Source organism: Sebastes umbrosus, chromosome 11, assembly GCF_015220745.1.
Source record: "Sebastes umbrosus isolate fSebUmb1 chromosome 11, fSebUmb1.pri, whole genome shotgun sequence".
Lineage (NCBI taxonomy): Eukaryota > Metazoa > Chordata > Actinopteri > Perciformes > Sebastidae > Sebastes > Sebastes umbrosus.
In genome coordinates this window covers 26,780,467-26,798,744 of record NC_051279.1, presented here as the reverse complement: position 1 = coordinate 26,798,744, position 18,278 = coordinate 26,780,467, and the positions used below count along the sequence as shown (strand labels likewise).

At 43.1% G+C, this 18,278-nt stretch overlaps 1 protein-coding gene and 1 long non-coding RNA gene across 2 annotated transcripts; both read right to left on the bottom strand.

Annotated features, from left to right (window-relative positions):
• Window positions 1-1,251: 1,251 nt before the first annotated feature.
• On the bottom strand, window positions 1,252-1,919 carry LOC119496434. Its single transcript, XR_005208702.1, has 2 exons — window positions 1,542-1,919; window positions 1,252-1,430 (listed from the first exon to the last, which is right to left on the bottom strand). It is a non-coding gene; the product is annotated as an uncharacterized LOC119496434 (long non-coding RNA).
• Window positions 1,920-13,842: 11,923 nt separating this feature from the next.
• Window positions 13,843-15,667, bottom strand: LOC119496988 (girdin-like). Its single transcript, XM_037784699.1, has one exon. It carries the CDS (start codon window positions 15,382-15,384, stop codon window positions 13,945-13,947), a length of 1,440 nt encoding a protein of 479 aa, XP_037640627.1. The 5' UTR covers window positions 15,385-15,667; the 3' UTR covers window positions 13,843-13,944.
• Window positions 15,668-18,278: the final 2,611 nt, after the last annotated feature.

The window sequence follows — 18,278 nt, the reverse complement described above, 5'->3', positions numbered from 1 at the left end:
TGAAAATGGGACTTAGTTTCACAGCATGAAACGATTACTACACTTTTATGATGTGAGTGACTGAAGTGACTCAGTCCTCCTCTCCCTGATTATTGCTCCATTCATGCTTCACACTTTGAGCAGGCCGGCAGCGATTAAAAGAATATTTACACCCGTTCTGCTCGTGTCCATCAGCTAATAATGATGTTCTCACAGCAGGCGACGGCGAGCCGTAAATAAAGGCTGCAACAGAGAGCTCAGCTGCTCTCCAACTTCTAACCACCGAGCAGGGAAAGTGGATCAGAGATAGGTCAACGCCTCGGGCCCTTGGCTGATTTCTGCTCCCCATTTTCTCCTCTCTTATCTGTCTCCCTTTCAGCCACTAAATCCTGATTTTGAATACGACAGCAGCTCTCGGTGATGTGATGTGATAAGGCACATGCTAACAAGTTCTGATTAACGGGATTTAACAGGATGTGTCCTTATCTGGCGGTTACAGGCCTATCTGTTACATAGCGAACGCCGGGAATGAAAGCTGATGGAGCACACTAACTGGGAAGTTGACAGATGTTGCTCAGCTCTAGTGACACAATTCCTCTTGCATGTTCAAAACATCTGGTATGCTCGCAGTTTTGGCCTTCCATGATCCCACAGAAGTGACGTCGTTGTAGAGGGAGGATCTGTTGGACTGTTGGTCTGTCAGTCCGTCGATCCACCATTTTGGTCCGGATCTCATAAACTACTGGATATATGATGTTTTTGTACAGACATTTATGGTCCCCAGAGGATGAATCCTACTGACTTTAGTGTTCCCCTGACGCCTCCACGACAAATAACAAAGACTTTCACCCAGGAGACCGCTGTTCCTGTCCCGTGTGAACCCAAGTCAACGTTGACTTGTTTTACCCTTTGTTATGTGACTCACGCACTTAAGTTAATTACATTACAGACATACTTATTAGGGCTGTCAATCAATCAAAATAATGAATCGCGATTAATCGCATGATTGTCCATATTTAACCGTGCTTATTCGCAAATAAATCCCGTTTTTTTATCCGTCAATGTACCTTAAAGGGAGATTTTTCAAGTATTTAATACTCTTATCAACATGGAAGTGGGCAAATATGCTGCTTTATGCAAATGTATGTATATATTTATTATCGGAAATCAATTAACAACACAAAACAATGACAAATATTGTCCAGAAACCCTCAAAGTGTTATGTTCTGGTTAAACAAAATGTGGACCCAAAAGCAGCACACACTAATCAGGTTTAAAGGTGTAACAAGAAAGGATTTATTAATAATAATAATTCCAAAAAGGTGGACAGGGCAGGGTTCCTCCAGATGGTGATCCCAGTCCACTGTGATCCAAGAGTAAGCAACGAGGTTGGAGAGTGAGCAGGTAGGAGCAGCAGGAAGCGGAGGCAGCCGGCAGGTAGGTATACCACACTAGGGCAAAGATACAAAAAGCAGGATGAGCACAACAGGAACAAAGTGAGCAAATACAAAGTCAAAACAGGAAGCTAACGAGCAAGGTAAGTGAGCCTGAATACGTAATACCACTGTGGCGACGAAAACGATCTGGCGATGAGTGGCAGGAAGACCAGGGTTGATATACTGCAGAGTGTGTCTTGATTAGATGATTGTGTCAGCTGCTCCAGCAACCACCGCCCAGGAGAGGGAGGAGGAGATGGCCACACCTCCTTCTCGACAGACAGACCAGACTAACAGGGTAAAACACACAGGAGACAAAAGGACAGGGAAACAGAGGAAACACAGGGAAACTACTAGACTGCCCAGGACATAACATGACACAAAGGTACTGCATTTAGCATAAAAAACATGCTCAAATCATAACATAGCAAACTCAAGCCCAACAATAGAACCCATTTTCATTCACATATCTTGAGGTCAGAGGTCAAGGGACCCCTTTGAAAATGACCATGACAGTTTTTCTTTACCAAAATTTTACGGAAGTTTGGAGCGTTATTTAGCCTCCTTCGCAATAAGCTAGTATGACATTGGTTGGTACCAATGGATTCATTAGTTTTTCTAGTTTCATAAGATGCCAGTATCTTTACTTAGTACGTAGTACAATTAGCAACCGTTATTGAAAGTTACGTGGTATAATAACGAGTATAACAAGCGAGGAAGTCTATTAGGGCAGGTGAGAGGTCAACCCGTTCTCACTTCCAACACCTCAAATACCACCGTTTGGTAAAAGCTCCCGGGCATCGGAAACCGACACACGGAGGCACCTTTTAGCAACAGTACGTGACGAACCGGGCTTTCAATGGATTCATTAGGTTTTTCTAGTTTCATATGACGCTAGTACCTTCACTCTCGCTATAAAACTGAGCCCGCTACAGCCTAAAAATCGCACGTTGCGTTAATGCGTTAAAGAAATAGTGGCATTAAAACGAATTGGCATCGCGTTATAGTTGCATTAACTCTGACGGTCCTAATCCTACTCTCAGTTTTATAAATGATCATAATCATTATCATTCGCATCTTTATAGATCATAGCACAGTCCTTTACAGCCCATCATCTGTTATTGATATTAGTGTCTTCTTAGGAGAATATTATTATTACACATTGTCAACTGTAATCTAAATTGAAACGACGCTCTCGGTTGCCACCACCATGGACTCGACATACAGTAAGCCCTGACTGATGTCAACCGAAACAGATCCTCTGGCCTCCGCGGTCCAGTGGGCACCTGGAGGTTATTAAAAAGGCATCTCACAACATAATCACATGGAGAAACATGGAGTATTCACTTCATGAAAAGAATCTCCAACGTTCCTGCAATCACAGTCTGTAGTCTATACAAACCCACACACAACTGCGTCTTATCACTACTCAAGATCCTGATAACAGCATTGTATTAATAACAGCGTTAGTTCTTTGGGAACCGCTGACGTACCGAGCAGACTAAAAACAACATTCAACCCCAGAGAGGACGAGGACACACAGTAGGGTACAGCATGTTATTTTTCTCAGCCCACACTCCTCTCACTGGAAAGTATTAACTAACTGCAGTGGAGTCGCGGGCCGGGAGCCAGACACATATTCTGGGTTGATAGAAACCAGTTGGAGACGTCGGCTGTTTGGTAAACTGTGAGCAACATTGGCACATTTGCAGCTCAAGCTATAAAAAGAATAGAGGTTTAAAAGGGTGGCGACAAAAAACAAAATTGCTTGTGGTTATCATTCTGTATATTAAAAAAACACAATACACACTCCTCGATCCTTTCATGGAGCTTAGGCTCGCTCAGTAACAGCTTTAGCTCCTCACTGCAGTGTGGATTATGTTCTCCAACATTGATGTGAGCGCACCGTGTGGTCCTTTGATACGACGCTGCTGCTGTGAAGCGTCGTGTGGAGGTGACTGCTGCTCTCTCTCTCTGCAGCGCTCTGTCACTTCTTTACAGGTGAGCGATCTGACAGGAGTCGACACGTCAGGCCCCCCCCGCCGGCCACATATTAACCACATGCCAGCATGCAGGGCAGACAGCAGGCGCTGGCCCACAGCCTGGATACCTGCACTGCACCGCATCCTGCTAATGGTTTTACTCCGTCTCACATATGTCCCTCAGTTTGCCCTGAAAGAGAACGGGATGTCACACTTTTAATATGTGTTATGAATAAATTAAACTATAAACAGAGCATGTAGTTTCATAGTGTCATATTGTACAAAACTAGGTGATGCCACACCAATTACTTCTCCATTTCCAAACACAGAGCATTATTGTCTTGCAAAGATTTTGTACGTTTCTGCAAACCACGGGATACGTTGCATGTCGATGTTTCACATTCCGTAAATTCATTTCATGTCAGTGTCGTATCACACTTGCAGAAACGCACAACGCCACGTGGTTAACGTTGAGAAACGATTGGTTAGTTTTAGGCAAACAAAACTACTTGGTTAAAGCTAGGGTTGGTAAACCATGTCAGCAATAAATAAATCAAAAGCTCTGACAAAAAAAGAAAAAAAATCTGAAATCTGTAGCTGTCGCAGGATTGTAATAAGCCCATCAAATCATTTCATTAAGGCCCAAAATGAAATGCCTACTTGTCTGTCTACCTGTGCGCACTCTACCTGTGCATTCATTGCGCGTCACAGAGTCTTCCACAAGCTGCTAGCTTGTGAATACTAACAGTAGCCATGTTTGTTTTTTAGGTTCATTATGATGATTTTTTTGGGGGGGAGTGGCTTTGGAGGGAGGCCTGAAGGGACAATATGTTATCATCCCAGCTCGTCACATACCGCTGCTTTGTCGCGCCCCTTGGAGTCGCGCCCCTTTCCGTGATGGTGAGCACGAAATAAATTTGTATGTAATCCACGTAATTGTGAACCGGGAAGTATTAAGAGCAGGGAACGCTGCGTAGGGAGGAGGTTGGGGTGGATGGGTGGGTCAAAAATCACAGTACTTTCACCCAGGAGACCGCTGTACATTTGTGTGAAGACAAAGTTGATTTATTTGACACGAAACTTCTGTACTTAAGTCACAGCACTTCCGGTGTTATTTTAAACCGATCTTTTCTTAAACCTAACTAAGCAGTTTGTTGCCTAAGCCTAACCAAGTCAATCTATTCCTAAACCTAACTAACCTAACTAAACCTACTAATTCGTAGGAAAACGCACAAAAAAGATGTTCGTGCTGAGCGTTACAAAAAAAATGGAAATTTGTGTCTATTTCCACGAATAAAATAGATTTAAATTTCGTGACTATTTCACGGACTGCCGTGAGACTGTTAATGTGTCCCCGTCCATCCTCTAAACCGGTGCTAAACCCATCACATCCCTTTGGTTTCTTGGTAAGGCAGCAACTTAAACTGTCCAATCAGCAGCTTGTTAATGTGTCATTTGCTCCTGCTACGAGATCCTCTGATGGAAAGAGATCACAGGGCCGAGCTGTATGAATAATGAACATAAGCGCCGTCTCTTTCCCGTGGAAAGCAGGCTGTTGAGTGACATGGAATCGCCCCGGCTTGTCTGGTTCGGTCTCAGAGTCCTGGCTATTGTTGCTTGAAGAGCTGCCAACCAGGCTGGCACAGCTGATGCCTCCGACTCCTGTCCTGATCCCGTGTCAGTAGCATGGCAGCCTGTCAGCCGCTGACTTCACCGTTTCCTTTAAGATGCTAAACGCTGCCAAGACAGCAGCTCATTATTCCAGTTCTGTCTCCAGAGCAGTGAAACACTCCAGACACTCTGGTCATTTTGTTCTCATACAGTTAGGTTAACCTCTCATGGGAATAATCAGGTTTAAAAGTATGGCTGTATTCAGTACGGTGCCCACCTGAGCCGATTTAAAACAATCTTTACACGTAGAAGTGGCACTTGGCAGCAATTTCAAATTTATATTTTCAATCTAATCCCATTTTAGATCAAAGTCGCACCTTGATGTGTGGCAACAACTTTAAGTTCTGCTGCCACCTGAGTACACACACCTTCTTGTGTGTGCTCGAGTATATTTATGTGCATTTATAAAAAACTTTAACAAACTTTATTAGATTTGTCATTTGTCAGAAGACTTTAAACTAGTGATTTTGACCATAAACTCATGTTTACAATGTTTACTGAGGTAATAAATCAAGTGAGAAGTAGGCTCATTTTCTCATAGACTTCTATACAATCAGACTTCTTTTTGCAACCAGAGGAGTCGCCCCCTGCTGGCTATTAGAAAGAATGCACAGTCTGTCTCTATTGTCCCTCCTCACCAGCCACATTTCTAATTTCCCTAAACCAAACCATTCTCCCTCCCACCCTCCGACTTCCCATCCTTTCCCCATCACCTGACTGCCCCGCCCACCTGCTCACCCGTCTCCACCTCCCTCATCGGTCCTCCAGGTATTTAACCAGCCCATTTTCACTCAGCCCTTGTCAGATCATCCTAGTTGCTTTGCTAGTTTCTTGTTTTATGCTTTTGTGTTTGAGTTCCTGTTATATGAATGTTACCTGGACCTATACCTACCTACAGTACCTACCTGCCTGCCTGCCTGTTACTTGTGTACCTGCCTGTAAGCTATTTCAACAATAAATCAGTGAATTCATCCTGCTGCCTCCTCAGTCTGGGTCCTATCTCCGTTTACCCTGCATAACCAGCTGTGACACAACGAGCCTCATGCAGCAGTATTCTCTTAAATTCCGCTCATATTTTATCTTAATATTCTTTTAAAGGGACTGTTTGTAAGAATCAGAAATTGGTTGTAACAGCGACACCTGTGGCCGCTAAGTCAGCGAAAGTCAGCATCCTGTTGCTCGCGCTCGCCCGTGTGCACGCGCTACCTGAATGTGAGCGAGCACCCATCAAAACAGTGAAGCGACACACGTCAGCTAAAACCACAATATCACTCTATATTTCACCTGCTTGGCAGTAATGTTAGCTGACCAGACGAAGGTCTCTCCATGAATCAATGCTGATCCTAGTGTTGGCTTTTCCTGCCTCAGCCTCCTGACCGCGTTCAGAGGGAACAGGGGAAACACCGGCACCCGGTCAGAGACGATAACGTAACTCGCTGCGGAGCCCCGTCACTTCACAAGACACGGGAAACCTCTGTTGGTCTGGAGGAGCTGCAGCATTTATTTCTGCACAAACGTCCACTGATATTCACTAACGTTCACTAGATATTCTCAGAGCTAAACTAACTCTTCTGCAGTGTGGAGTGAGCGCGCATGAACGTGTAGAGGTGGAGCGAGAACGAGCACGGTGTATGTGAGTGAAGGCAGGCAGGCAGAGGAGCAGAGTACAGCAGAGACTCCACAGACCAAAGCTACGGCCTCAGACCGCGTCCTCAGACCGCGTCCTCAGACCGCGGCCAACACTGTTTAACAGACGGGCTTCACTAGAAATAACTTTGCGGTTTTGGTGCTTCCGTGTAGTTTGTGTTGGAGTCTTGTCTGAACAGCGTAGCCACACGCGAGTGCGCATGGGACACCGACCCGGATTGATTTATACGTGTAAGAAGTTACAAACAGTCCCTTTAAGAGAAAAAATAAGAGAAGTCAACAAACGTTCTTAACCATTCAAATCTGCTCCTACCCAGGTGTGCTGAATGATGAATCTCACTTGATCAGAAACTGGAGGCGTGTGGCTGATTGTTTATTATTAGCATAGGTAACGCCCCCTAAAAACAAGAGTTGTACCGTGCGCAAATACTTTAATTGGAGAGATGCCACCAAAAAATGATATAGATGTGATTTTCCAGAGCGTCAGTACTGGCGTTAAAGGAAAATCAAAAGCATCTAAAAGAGCAGTATGTACACCATTCAGAAACTGAATGCACACAATATCATCCACAGGTTTTATTGGGATCACTGGACCAATAGTATTATATAATCAAATAATTTGAATTACTCTAAAGCATATAATAATATAAATTTGATTATATAATATTCATGTATTGTTTTAAATGTTTTATCAAATTTAAAACTCATGTTTCCTCTCGTTGGACAAACAATTTGTGGACTGTGAAGACTCCGACACAACCTGCCATGAGAGAAAAAAAACAACTTTTTCTAGCAGCTGTATATCTGACTGAGATCTGTTTCTCTTACTGATTGACTGAGTAACAGTAGCGCTGGTAACAAAGACTCTCTCTCCATCTGTGTGTAAGCATGCATATGCAGTCATGAGTGACTGTTGATGTACTATTGTATGCAAGCGCGGCTGATGTTAGTGCAGGTTGGACGTAGCAATAGTTGAGTTTTGATGGTGCTTGGAGGAGTTAGGAAGGGCCTTGAAAAAGTCGTAGCCCCGGGGCCCTTGCTACTTTAATATGGCCATGCTGGCGAGGATGCTTTTCCGCCCGCAGATATTGTATCACGTGCACAAGCCTGGTTTTTATGTGTGCGGATTTTGAGACTAATTAAACAGTGCCATCACTAGAGCAACAGCATTAGTCTGGCTGATGTCAGAACTACAATTATGAATACTCTTAAGGCCCTGACAAACCAAGCCGACGGTCGGCCATCGGACAGTTTGGGGCCGTCGGTGAGCGTCTGTCGGCCTAGTTTTTTTGGTGTGTCCACGTACCGTCAGCTCTAGTCTGCCCGTGTTGGAGGTTTTGGCCGCGAGAGAATTCGCTCCGATTGGCTGTTCAGCTTAAACGAATCAGTGCACGAGAAGAGAGGAAAGCAAGCCAACGAGTAAAGTCAATAGGAAAAAAAACACAGAAGCATCTTCTCATTTATCATCTTCATGTCATCTGATTATTCCAACACACGGATATTTTCATAGCGACATGGCCATCTGGAATGAAGCTAAGTGGTGAGTGAGAGTGGTGTGAAAATGGTCGTCAAATGCCGCTTTGTTTCATGTTCATGTGGCCCGGGCCCAACAGCCAATGGCAAGGCCGCAACTTAAAGTACCAGTTAGATTTAACAATTAACGTTTTTGCTTAGAGCCGACAACGCCACCTAGGAAATACTTAGAGCCTAGGACTCTGAAAAATTCAGGTTCTTTTAAATCAGGTGAGCAGAGTTAAAAAACAGGCAGAAGTCTAAGTCAAATTAAAACCAGATTTATTGCAATTAAAATAGCATGGGTCTAAAAATGAATGATTAATCTAAAAGCTAAAAGGAATAAAATGTTACTAGCAACAAGGTTAAAAACCCTATTAAAAAGTCCAGTCCAATGAAGTCCAATTCGGCTCTTTAATCCAGTTCAGTCCACTGCACTCCAGTCCAATCCAGCGATCCTCCCGTGTCCGTGTCTTAGCTCCTCCCGTACTCCCACAGCCCGTCTCGGCCGTCTCTCCAGCACCGTCCGAAACTGTGAAATAACAGAGACCAGGACCAGTAGTGTGTTCTCCACTACTTGGCTATCACAACTCCAGCTAAAAGCTATCCTGGTCTGTTTCAGTGTGTCTGCCACATAAATGTACCAAAGGGTACTTACGTTTTTTGAGTGAATCTGCGTTGGCGGACACGGTCTGCTGCATGTAGTCTCACAGGAACTCTCAGGTCACTGGGCTGGTAGGTAGTAGCAGGAGGGCTTTTCTGCTGCACTGCTGTCTCTGGACTGTCTCTGACTGAAGATCTTCCCGCTGCTGTGAGCCGCGCTCTCCTTTTTGTCCTCTCCACCTGTGCTGCATCCTGCTAATTGCAGGCGCTCCGCCACACCTGCCGCTCCTCTCCTAATCTGTCTCTTTGATTGGGGGTGTGGCTGTCCATGGGTCTCATTCCAGTTCATGACTTCTTAAAAACACTTCAATTTACGTATTAAAAGCAATCCAAACAACCAACATGCAGGGATAAAACACATACAAGAATAAAAACCATAAAACATGCAAAATAGAATAAAAACAACCATAAAACATAAATCATGCATATGTCATTTTTGACCCTGTCACATTCGTATCATAACAACGGCTTGTATATCCGCCGTCCACGGTCTTCCGGTTTCCCCTTTTTGAATGACGAATACAGACTACCACCGTCTGCTGGTAGGGGGAGTTATTTCATCTCACGCAGGCACAGAACGTACGTGCTAACTGGCTGTCGGCTGTAGTCTTTGCGGTGTATTCAAGTGCAAGTTTGTGGCCAAGACGAAGGCGACGTGAAGCGATGCAACGGGCGGCCTTCGTCGCCGCTAGTTCTGATGTCGGGTTTGTGTGTCTGGGCCTTTTAGGCAGGAATACCGTGAATCCGCCCCATATAACACTGTTAGCGTCATTCTTATCGCATGATTTCTGCGATTTATTTAATTTTTTTTATTTATTTATGCAGTGAGGTAACAACTCTCTGGCCGCCCCGTGGTGTGTGTACGCAGAGTGATCTTTTTATTTCCTTCTGACGGCCATTTCAAACGAGCACATCATGATGTTTGAGGACGGTATTCAATCTTGTGAAAAATTCAGAATATCACAACTGAGCGAAGTTCAAATCCATAAAGTAAAATATTCTAGCAGAACAGGCCTTACTCTTCCAGAGGTGCTTTCAATGAGGTGAAATATTCATGGCTGCCTGACAGCTGTTGTAAATCCTGTATTTATTTTAATATTAACACTCAGATCGCTATATATTTTTCAGCACTCATTACTAGGACTAATTTCTGTATTATTATTGATCATTTCCTTCTTTTATAGCCAGATTTATTGACCATCAGCGTGGTCTTTTCGCCACGCCCCGCCAGTCTTCTGAATTGTTTTTCTGGGCTTCTTGGCGTCTCCCTCCTTCAAGGAAAACATGAACATCCTCCCCGGGGAACCCTTACCCTGCGCTCCCCTCCTTCTGATGGAGCAGTGTGTGTTTGGGTGGTAATGGTACACCACCTCATACCTTATTTATGCTGATGTCTCTGTACTGGCTCCCCTGGCTCAGAGGGTAAAACGAAGAGATGGACGGAGATCGCTCCGAACGGATGGATGGGGTAAAGTTCTGAATGCAAAGAAGACTAAATATTTGTTATTATTCTCTAGAGCCAGAGATACTGTGGACAACAGTTTGCGTATTAGCACTCTCAGTGGACGTAGTATTGACAGGGTCTCGGAGTATAAATACCTTGGTATCTGGTTGGACCCAAAACTTAACTTTAAATTCCACATTGACACATTTGATGATGAATATTTGTACAGAAACAGAGCTAATTTTCCTATGTTCAGTAGCGAATAATTGAGGCCGTTTTCTTGTCTGTCTTGGATTAGGGTGACGTTATTTATAGACACAACTCTGCCTCCACTCTCAGACCCTTAGATTCAATTTCACTAAGATTTATGACCGGTGACAGTTATTCTACTCATCATTGCATTTTAAGGTTGGGTGGGCATCTCTAGCAGTAAGACGTGATAAGCATTGTTTTTTATTTATTTATAAAGCCCTTAATGGCAACTTGCCATCCTACATCATGTCCTTATTATATTAGTCATTATTATATTATATTAGATTGGCTAAAGCTTGAAGTTTGGCGGGCAAACACTAAATTTGGGGAAACTGCTTTTGGTGTTTTAGCTGCAAAAACTTGGAACAGTTTACAAAACACATTCAAATGAAACACATTTGCACCTCTATAGGTGATTTTAAATCCATGATTACAAACTACTCCGCTCATTCTTTCTCTTCCCAACTGATAAAAAGACCAGGAGTCGCTGGATAAAACACATGATTTTTTTGTTTGTTGTGTTTCGATTTACAACATTAATCACACGTTTAAAATGGTGAAAAAAAAAAGTTTCCCTTGAAACGTAATTGAGAATGCACTTTAGTTGTATGGAACATAATTGTAGAGGAGACGGGGTTGGACAGATACTCGCGTCTTTATTAGGGCTGTCAATCGATTAAAATATTTAATCGCGATTAATCGTATGATTGTCCATAGTTAATCAGGATTAATCGCAAATTAATTGCACATTTTTATCTGTTCAAAATGTACCTCAAAGGGAGATTAATCAAGTATTTAATACTCTTATCAACATGGGAGTGAATAAATATGCTGCTTTATGCAAATGTATGTATATATTTATTATTGGAAATCAATTAACAACACAAAACAATGACAAATATTGTCCAGAAACCCTCACAGGTACTGCATTTAGCTTAAATAATATGCTCAAATCATAACATGGCAAACTGCAGCCCAACAGGCAACAACAGCTGTCAGTGTGTCAGTGTGCTGACTTGACTATGACTTGCCCCAAACTGCATGTGATTATCATAAAGTGGGCATGTCTATAAAGGGGAGACTCGTGGGTACCCATAGATCCCATTTTCATTCCATATCTGGAGGTCAGAGGTCAAGGGACCCCTTTGAAAATGGACATGCCAGTTTTTTCTCATCAAAATTTAGCACAAGTTTGGAGCGTTATTTAACCTCTTAGTAGTATTTGTATCTTTATTCTAGCTTTAAAACTGAGCCTGCTACAATCTAAAAATTTAAACTTTCGTTAATGCGTAAAAGAAATTAATTTGCGCGAACGCGTTAATTATCATGTTAACTTTGAAAAACCTATTTCATATGTCTTGTGTCGATGTATTTAGGTCCGAGGACTTATTGAACTTCAAATGATGATGATGATTATTATTTATTTATTTAATTCATTCATTTTTTGTGTATATATATATATATATATATATATATACACATACATTGCACTCTATACATATATATGCACATTACACTTTATACATATATACACATTACACTATACATATATAGATGCAAATTACACTATACATATAAACTGGAAAAACAAAGTTCAGAAACTTATGTTTGGACAATTATTTCTCTGTTGTTACATTGCTAATTGGCATTGTATTTTACATCGTTGGAAAGCCTGTTTATTTACCTTCGCAATGATGTCCAACTTGTAAGGATCATGCATTTGTGGGATGAGCAGCACAGCTGATTATGTGGGTAGCGCCCAAGAAAAATTTGCCAAAATGCTCTGCCAATGGTAAACAGTGTAATCTCATAAGGCTACCAGGAAGCCTGCAATGACTGCCCTTCACCGTCAGGCCCGTTTGCGCTGGTGTCGACAACACAGACAATGGAACCTTAACATGTGGGGGAATGTCATGTTCAGTGATGAGTCCAGGTTCTGTCTGCGAAAGTTGGATGGCAGGGTCAAAGTATGGAGACAACGCGGAGAACGCTATGCTGATTGTTGCACCGATGGAGTAACAGCTTTTGGTGGGGGCAGTGTCATGGTGTGGGGCGGCATTTTCCTCACTGGCCAATGCAGTGAGATATCGGGATGAGATTCTGCAGCCAGTGGCGATCCCATATCTCCACAATCTGGCACCTAACTTCATCCTCCAAGAAACAACGCTCACCCCCACAGAGCCAGGGTTATCACAGACTACCTCCACAATGTGGGAGTAGAGAGAATGGAACGGCCTGCCAAGAGTCCAGACCTCAACCCAATTCAACACTTGTGGGATCAGCTTGGGCGTGCTGTACGTGTTAGAGTGACCAACACAACCACGCTGGCTGACCTGCAATGAATTCTGGTTGAGGAATTGAACGGCATCCCACAGCAACGTGTGACCAGGTTGGTGACCAGCATGAGGAGGAGGTGCCAGGCTGTTGTGGCTGCGTATGGATCTTCCACCCGCTACTGAGGCTCCTGAAGGTGTATTAAATGAATAAAGTGTAAAATTGCCAATATGTCTTGTTTGTTCCTTGTTACTGATAGAGAGTTCAATCATCCAATCCACCAAACACCTCAAAACAAGAGTCAATTCCAACAGGAGAATACACTGTTTACCATTGACGGAGCATTTTGGCAAATTTTTCTTGGGCGCTACCCACATAATCAGCTGTGCTGCTCATCTCACAAATGCATGACCCTTACAAGTTGGACATCATTGCGAAGGTAAATAAACAGGCTTTCCAACGATGTAAAATACAATGACCATTAGCATTGTAACAACAGAGAAATAATCGACCAAACATAAGTTTCCGAACTTTGTTTTTCCAGTATATATATGTATATTACACTATATGCATATATACACATTACATTCTATACATACAGTATATATATGCATATTACACTATATACATATATAAACATTACACTATACATATATATATACAAATTACACTATACATATATATATGTATATTACACTATATGCATATATACACATTACATTCTATACATACAGTATATATATGCATATTACACTATATACATATATAAACATTACACTATACATATATATACAAATTACACTATACATATATATGCATATTACACTATATACATATATACACATTACACTATACATATATATGCATATTACACTATATGCATATATACACATTACATTCTATACATACAGTATATATATATATGCATATTACACTATATACATATATAAACATTACACTATACATATATATATACACAAATTACACTATATGCATATATATATACACATGAAACCGCATTTTGACTAATGCTATATATATATATATTTAAATATATATAGCATTAGTCAAAATGTGGTTTCATTTAGGGACGGCGTCGTGCTCCCTTCTGCTTTCTTCTCTTATTTGGCCGGTTGCTGCTGTTTTTTTTCTGAAGGACCTCATTCAAGTTTTCCACTTCTTTCTGGAGAGACTCGGTTTGGGTCTTGCTTTTCTGCTGCTCGGCCGTAAGCATCTTCACTTTCACGTCGTGAAAGTCGCTGAGGTCCTCCAGTTCAGTTTGGAGGCCCTGATTGACCTCTTCCTCAGCTTGGACCTTTTTTAGGCTGGTTTTGTGAGCCACTTTGAGATCCGTCACTTCATCCTGCAGGGTGCGGTTTTCCTTCTGAAGGATGCGTTTTTCCCCCTGCAGGGTCTTATTTTCATCCTGAAGCAGCGCAGTTTTCTCCACTTGTTTCTGGAGGGACCCCGTTTGGACGAGCACTTCATCCTGCAGGGTGCTGTCTTTCTCCTGAAGGAAGCGGGTTTCTTCCTGAATGATGCAGTATTCCTTCTGAAGGAAGTGGTTTTCTTCCTGCAGGGGGCTGTCTTTCTCCTGAAGGAAGCGGTTTTCCTCCTGAAGGGAGCTATTTTCCTCCTGAAGCAGTGTAGTTTTCTCCACTTGTTCATGGAGGGACCCCGATTGGACGAGCACCTCATCCTGCAGGGTGCGTTTTTTCTCCTGCAAGGTGCGGATTGCCTCCTGCAGGGTGGTTCTCAATTCCTCCTGAACAAGTGCAGTTTTCTTCACTTGTTTCTCGATGAACCCCGTTTTAACGAGCACATCGTCCTTCAGGGTGCGGTTTTTCTCCTGCAAGGTGCGATTTTCCTCCTGCAGGGTGCTATTTTCCTCCTGTAGGGTGCTATTTTTCTCCTGCAGGGTGCTATTTTTCTCCTGCAGGGTGCTATTTTCCTCCTGTAGGGTGCTATATTCCTCCTGCAGGGTGCTGTCTTTCTCCTCCAGGAGTTTATTCAAGTTGTCCACTTGTTCATGGAGCGGCTCGGTTTGGATCTTACTCTCCTCCAGCTCGGTGGTAAGCTCCTCCAGCTCCGCAGCATGAAAGTCGCGGACGATCTCAAGTTCAGTTCGGAGGCCCTGATTGACCGCCTGCTCAGCTTTGAGCTCTTTTAGTCTCTTTTTGTGAGCCACTTTGAGATCCCTCACTTCATGTTGCAGGTCGCTGTCTTTCGTCTTAAAGATGCGGTTTTCCTCTTTCAGGGTGCTAATTTTCTCCTGAAGCAGCGTAGTATTCTCCACTTGTCTCTGGACGGACCCCGTTTGGATGAACACTTCATCCTGCAGGATGCGTTTTTTCTCCTGCAGGGTGCTATTTTCCTCCTGCAGGGTGCGGTTTTTCTCCTGCAGGTTGCTATTTTCCTCCTGCAGGTTGCTGTCTTTCTCCTCCAGGAGCTTATTCAAGTTGTCCACTTGTTTCTGGAGAGACTCTGTTTGGATCTTGCCTTTCTCCAGCTCGGTGGTAAGCATCTTCAGCTTCACGTCGTGAAAGACGCTGAGGTCCTCGAGGACGCCCTGATTGACCTCCTGCTCAGCTTGGAGCTTTTCTTGGCTGGTTTTGTGAGCCACTTTGAGAGCAGTCACCTCATCCTGCAGGGCGCGGTTTTTCTTATTCAAGTTGTCATTTTGTTTCTGGAGCGACCCGTTTTGGAAGATCTTGCTGACCACTTCATTGATAAGGTGCTTCACCTTCACCTTCTCCTGTCATCAAATCACTTAGAGCATTTGATGATGTCATCTTCACATATCTTGAGGTCAGAGGTCAAGGGACCCCTTTGAAAATGGCCGTGAGAGTAGCCAAAATGTAGCATGTTAAAAAAGATGTAACTGTTTTTAACATCGTTCTATTGTCGTCTGGCTGATTGCATCTTGTGATTCGATAATTATGTTCTGTGTGTATTTATATTTATTCTGTTTTATTGTACTCTTGACATCATTGAAAATGAGGGCATGGCCTCAATGATTCGTCGAGATTTAAATAAAAGTTGAATGAATGAAAGAAAGAAAGAAAAGAGGAGAATTACATGACAGAAAAGTGTCGGCTAAAATGGCATCAGGAGAAACCGTGAGAACGTAGCAGACAAAGCAGGAGAACCAGAGGAGGCAGAGGTGGCGAGGAGCAGCAACCATCCATCGGCACGCTGAAAGCTGTCTCATTAACCACACTGAACACACAGATCCTCCCTCAGGTGCACTGCTGCAACAATGATGAGCAGTGTATCATCATAATAAGTCACCCACGCACGCACGCACGCACGCACGCACGCACGCACACACAGGTGTACGCTGCCACAGTAGTAATGAGCGAGGGGATCTGTGTGTTTAGAGCTGTGGAATTTGCGTGGAAACGGCGCTAATGACAAACTGTCTCCATGTGCCTGCACCGGGGTTGAAATCTCAGAACCAGCGTGAGGATCCGATCAGATTCAAACTGACAACGTTCATCATGTTTTCTGGTGACATTAGCGCTGCAGCTCCAGTGTTGAAGTCTGCTCTGAGCGCCAGGGTGCCACCACTTCCTGTTGAGATGCTGTTCGGGCCTCATCTGAAGGGGGGGGAAGTGCTCACCTGAAAAACCGACCTGTCCCTGATATCCTAGTGAGGGTTCTCTGCTGGTGGTGGAGAACAAAACAAGTTATACAAGGATACATTCTCTGAATAAAATTTGCATGTGCTTATTTCTGCAGAAGAATTGCAGAGTAAAACAGCTTAAAAGTCTTCAAATGTTGAGCTTTTGAAATGTGTTTGTGTGAGAGTGATAGATCTGATTAAAGAGACCAACATCAGACCTAAGTTAACCCCCTGAGACCCACAATAGACCCGTTTTAGTCTTTTTTAGGGGGGTACAGGTGGTCTTTAGGGGGAGATAGCAGGTCAACAGTAGATGTCACATAGAAGTGGTGTACATCATCTGAAAGCTGGGAACCTGAAGATTAATTTGAGATGCTGCTCAGCACTGTGTCAAGTTCTTCTAGTCGTGAATAAGAAATAAACATGAATTAATTAATTAATAAATTGTAAAAGTGTATAAAGGTTTAGAACATTATGATAGAAGTATATGATCGTCATCCCCGTGCTCAATTTTTGGATTGATACCATTTGTTACACAGTTTTGGTGCTAAATTTAACCATTTTTTACCACTGGAGAATTGATAAAAATGATCATAATACCTCCAGAATACCACATTAAGACACCAATACCTCGAGGAACACAATAGAAAAAGCCATGGTGTGATTTGGTATCAAAAACTTTGAGATTTCTGCAAGAATTGCATTTTTCGGCGATTGGATGACGAGCACTTCTGTTTGTATAAACTGCTCAGAAACCCCCTTACTGTCAATCTAGCTAGGAAAGCCATCCATCCTCTGAATGCTCTAGGTCTCTAGTTTGTGGCTATAAAGTTTCATGAGGCTGTGATTATCCTAGAGGTCACCACAGGTCATTTTATACAGTGATGTCAAGTTTCAAAAAATGGTCTCACTTTACGAAATTTCTACTATGGGGACTAACATCATCACACATGAATACAGTTGGGCTCATTGGATCCACAAACGTCTACAGCTTTACAGTGATACCCAATTTCTGTAATTCAAGACTGTTTATGGACCCCAGTATGCAGAAATATTCAAACACATCATTTTAGAATACCAGGTACACATAGAATTCATTTTCATTCACATATCTTGAGGTCAGAGGTCAAGGGACCCCTGTGAAAATGGTCATGCCATGTGATAAATGTCGGTGTAGGACTTCTTCATTAAGGGTTCCATCTGTGTGATACATTAAAAAATAGTCCTGTACTACTGAAAGTGTTGGTGCTCGATGCTAACGAGGTGAAAACTTTGATTATGCAGCCAGTGGCACCGACAGAAACTCTCCAAAATGAACTTTACACACTCCCCGCCCGGCCCAATCCCCCACAGTCACCTTAACCTTTTAACACGGATCAAAGAGGGGCAAAGAAAAAAATAAGGAGCGAGACACCACAAAGCTTTAGTCCCAGTTCAAAGTGCTGAAAGAGATAGAGAGAGCGAGGGAGAGACGCAGAGAGTCAATGAGGCACAGCCCTGACTTCAAACACGTCCAGATTAACCTTACACCCTTCCTCACAGCAGCGCCTTGTTTCTGTGAACAGCCAGAAACCCATTAGTGAGTCCAAGCTCTCTTCTGGAGGATCGTGACGGGGATGGGGGACTGGGGGGGGGTACGGCAGCATTATCAGAATACAAAGCTTACTGGAATAATCCACTGGAAAACTCAATCCACATACAGTAGGTCACCGCTGCCAGCTTAAAGGGTTCAGGCTCCACTTGTACTGATGTGTACATTAGTACCAGTGATGTGAACAAGCCGTAACAGCTGA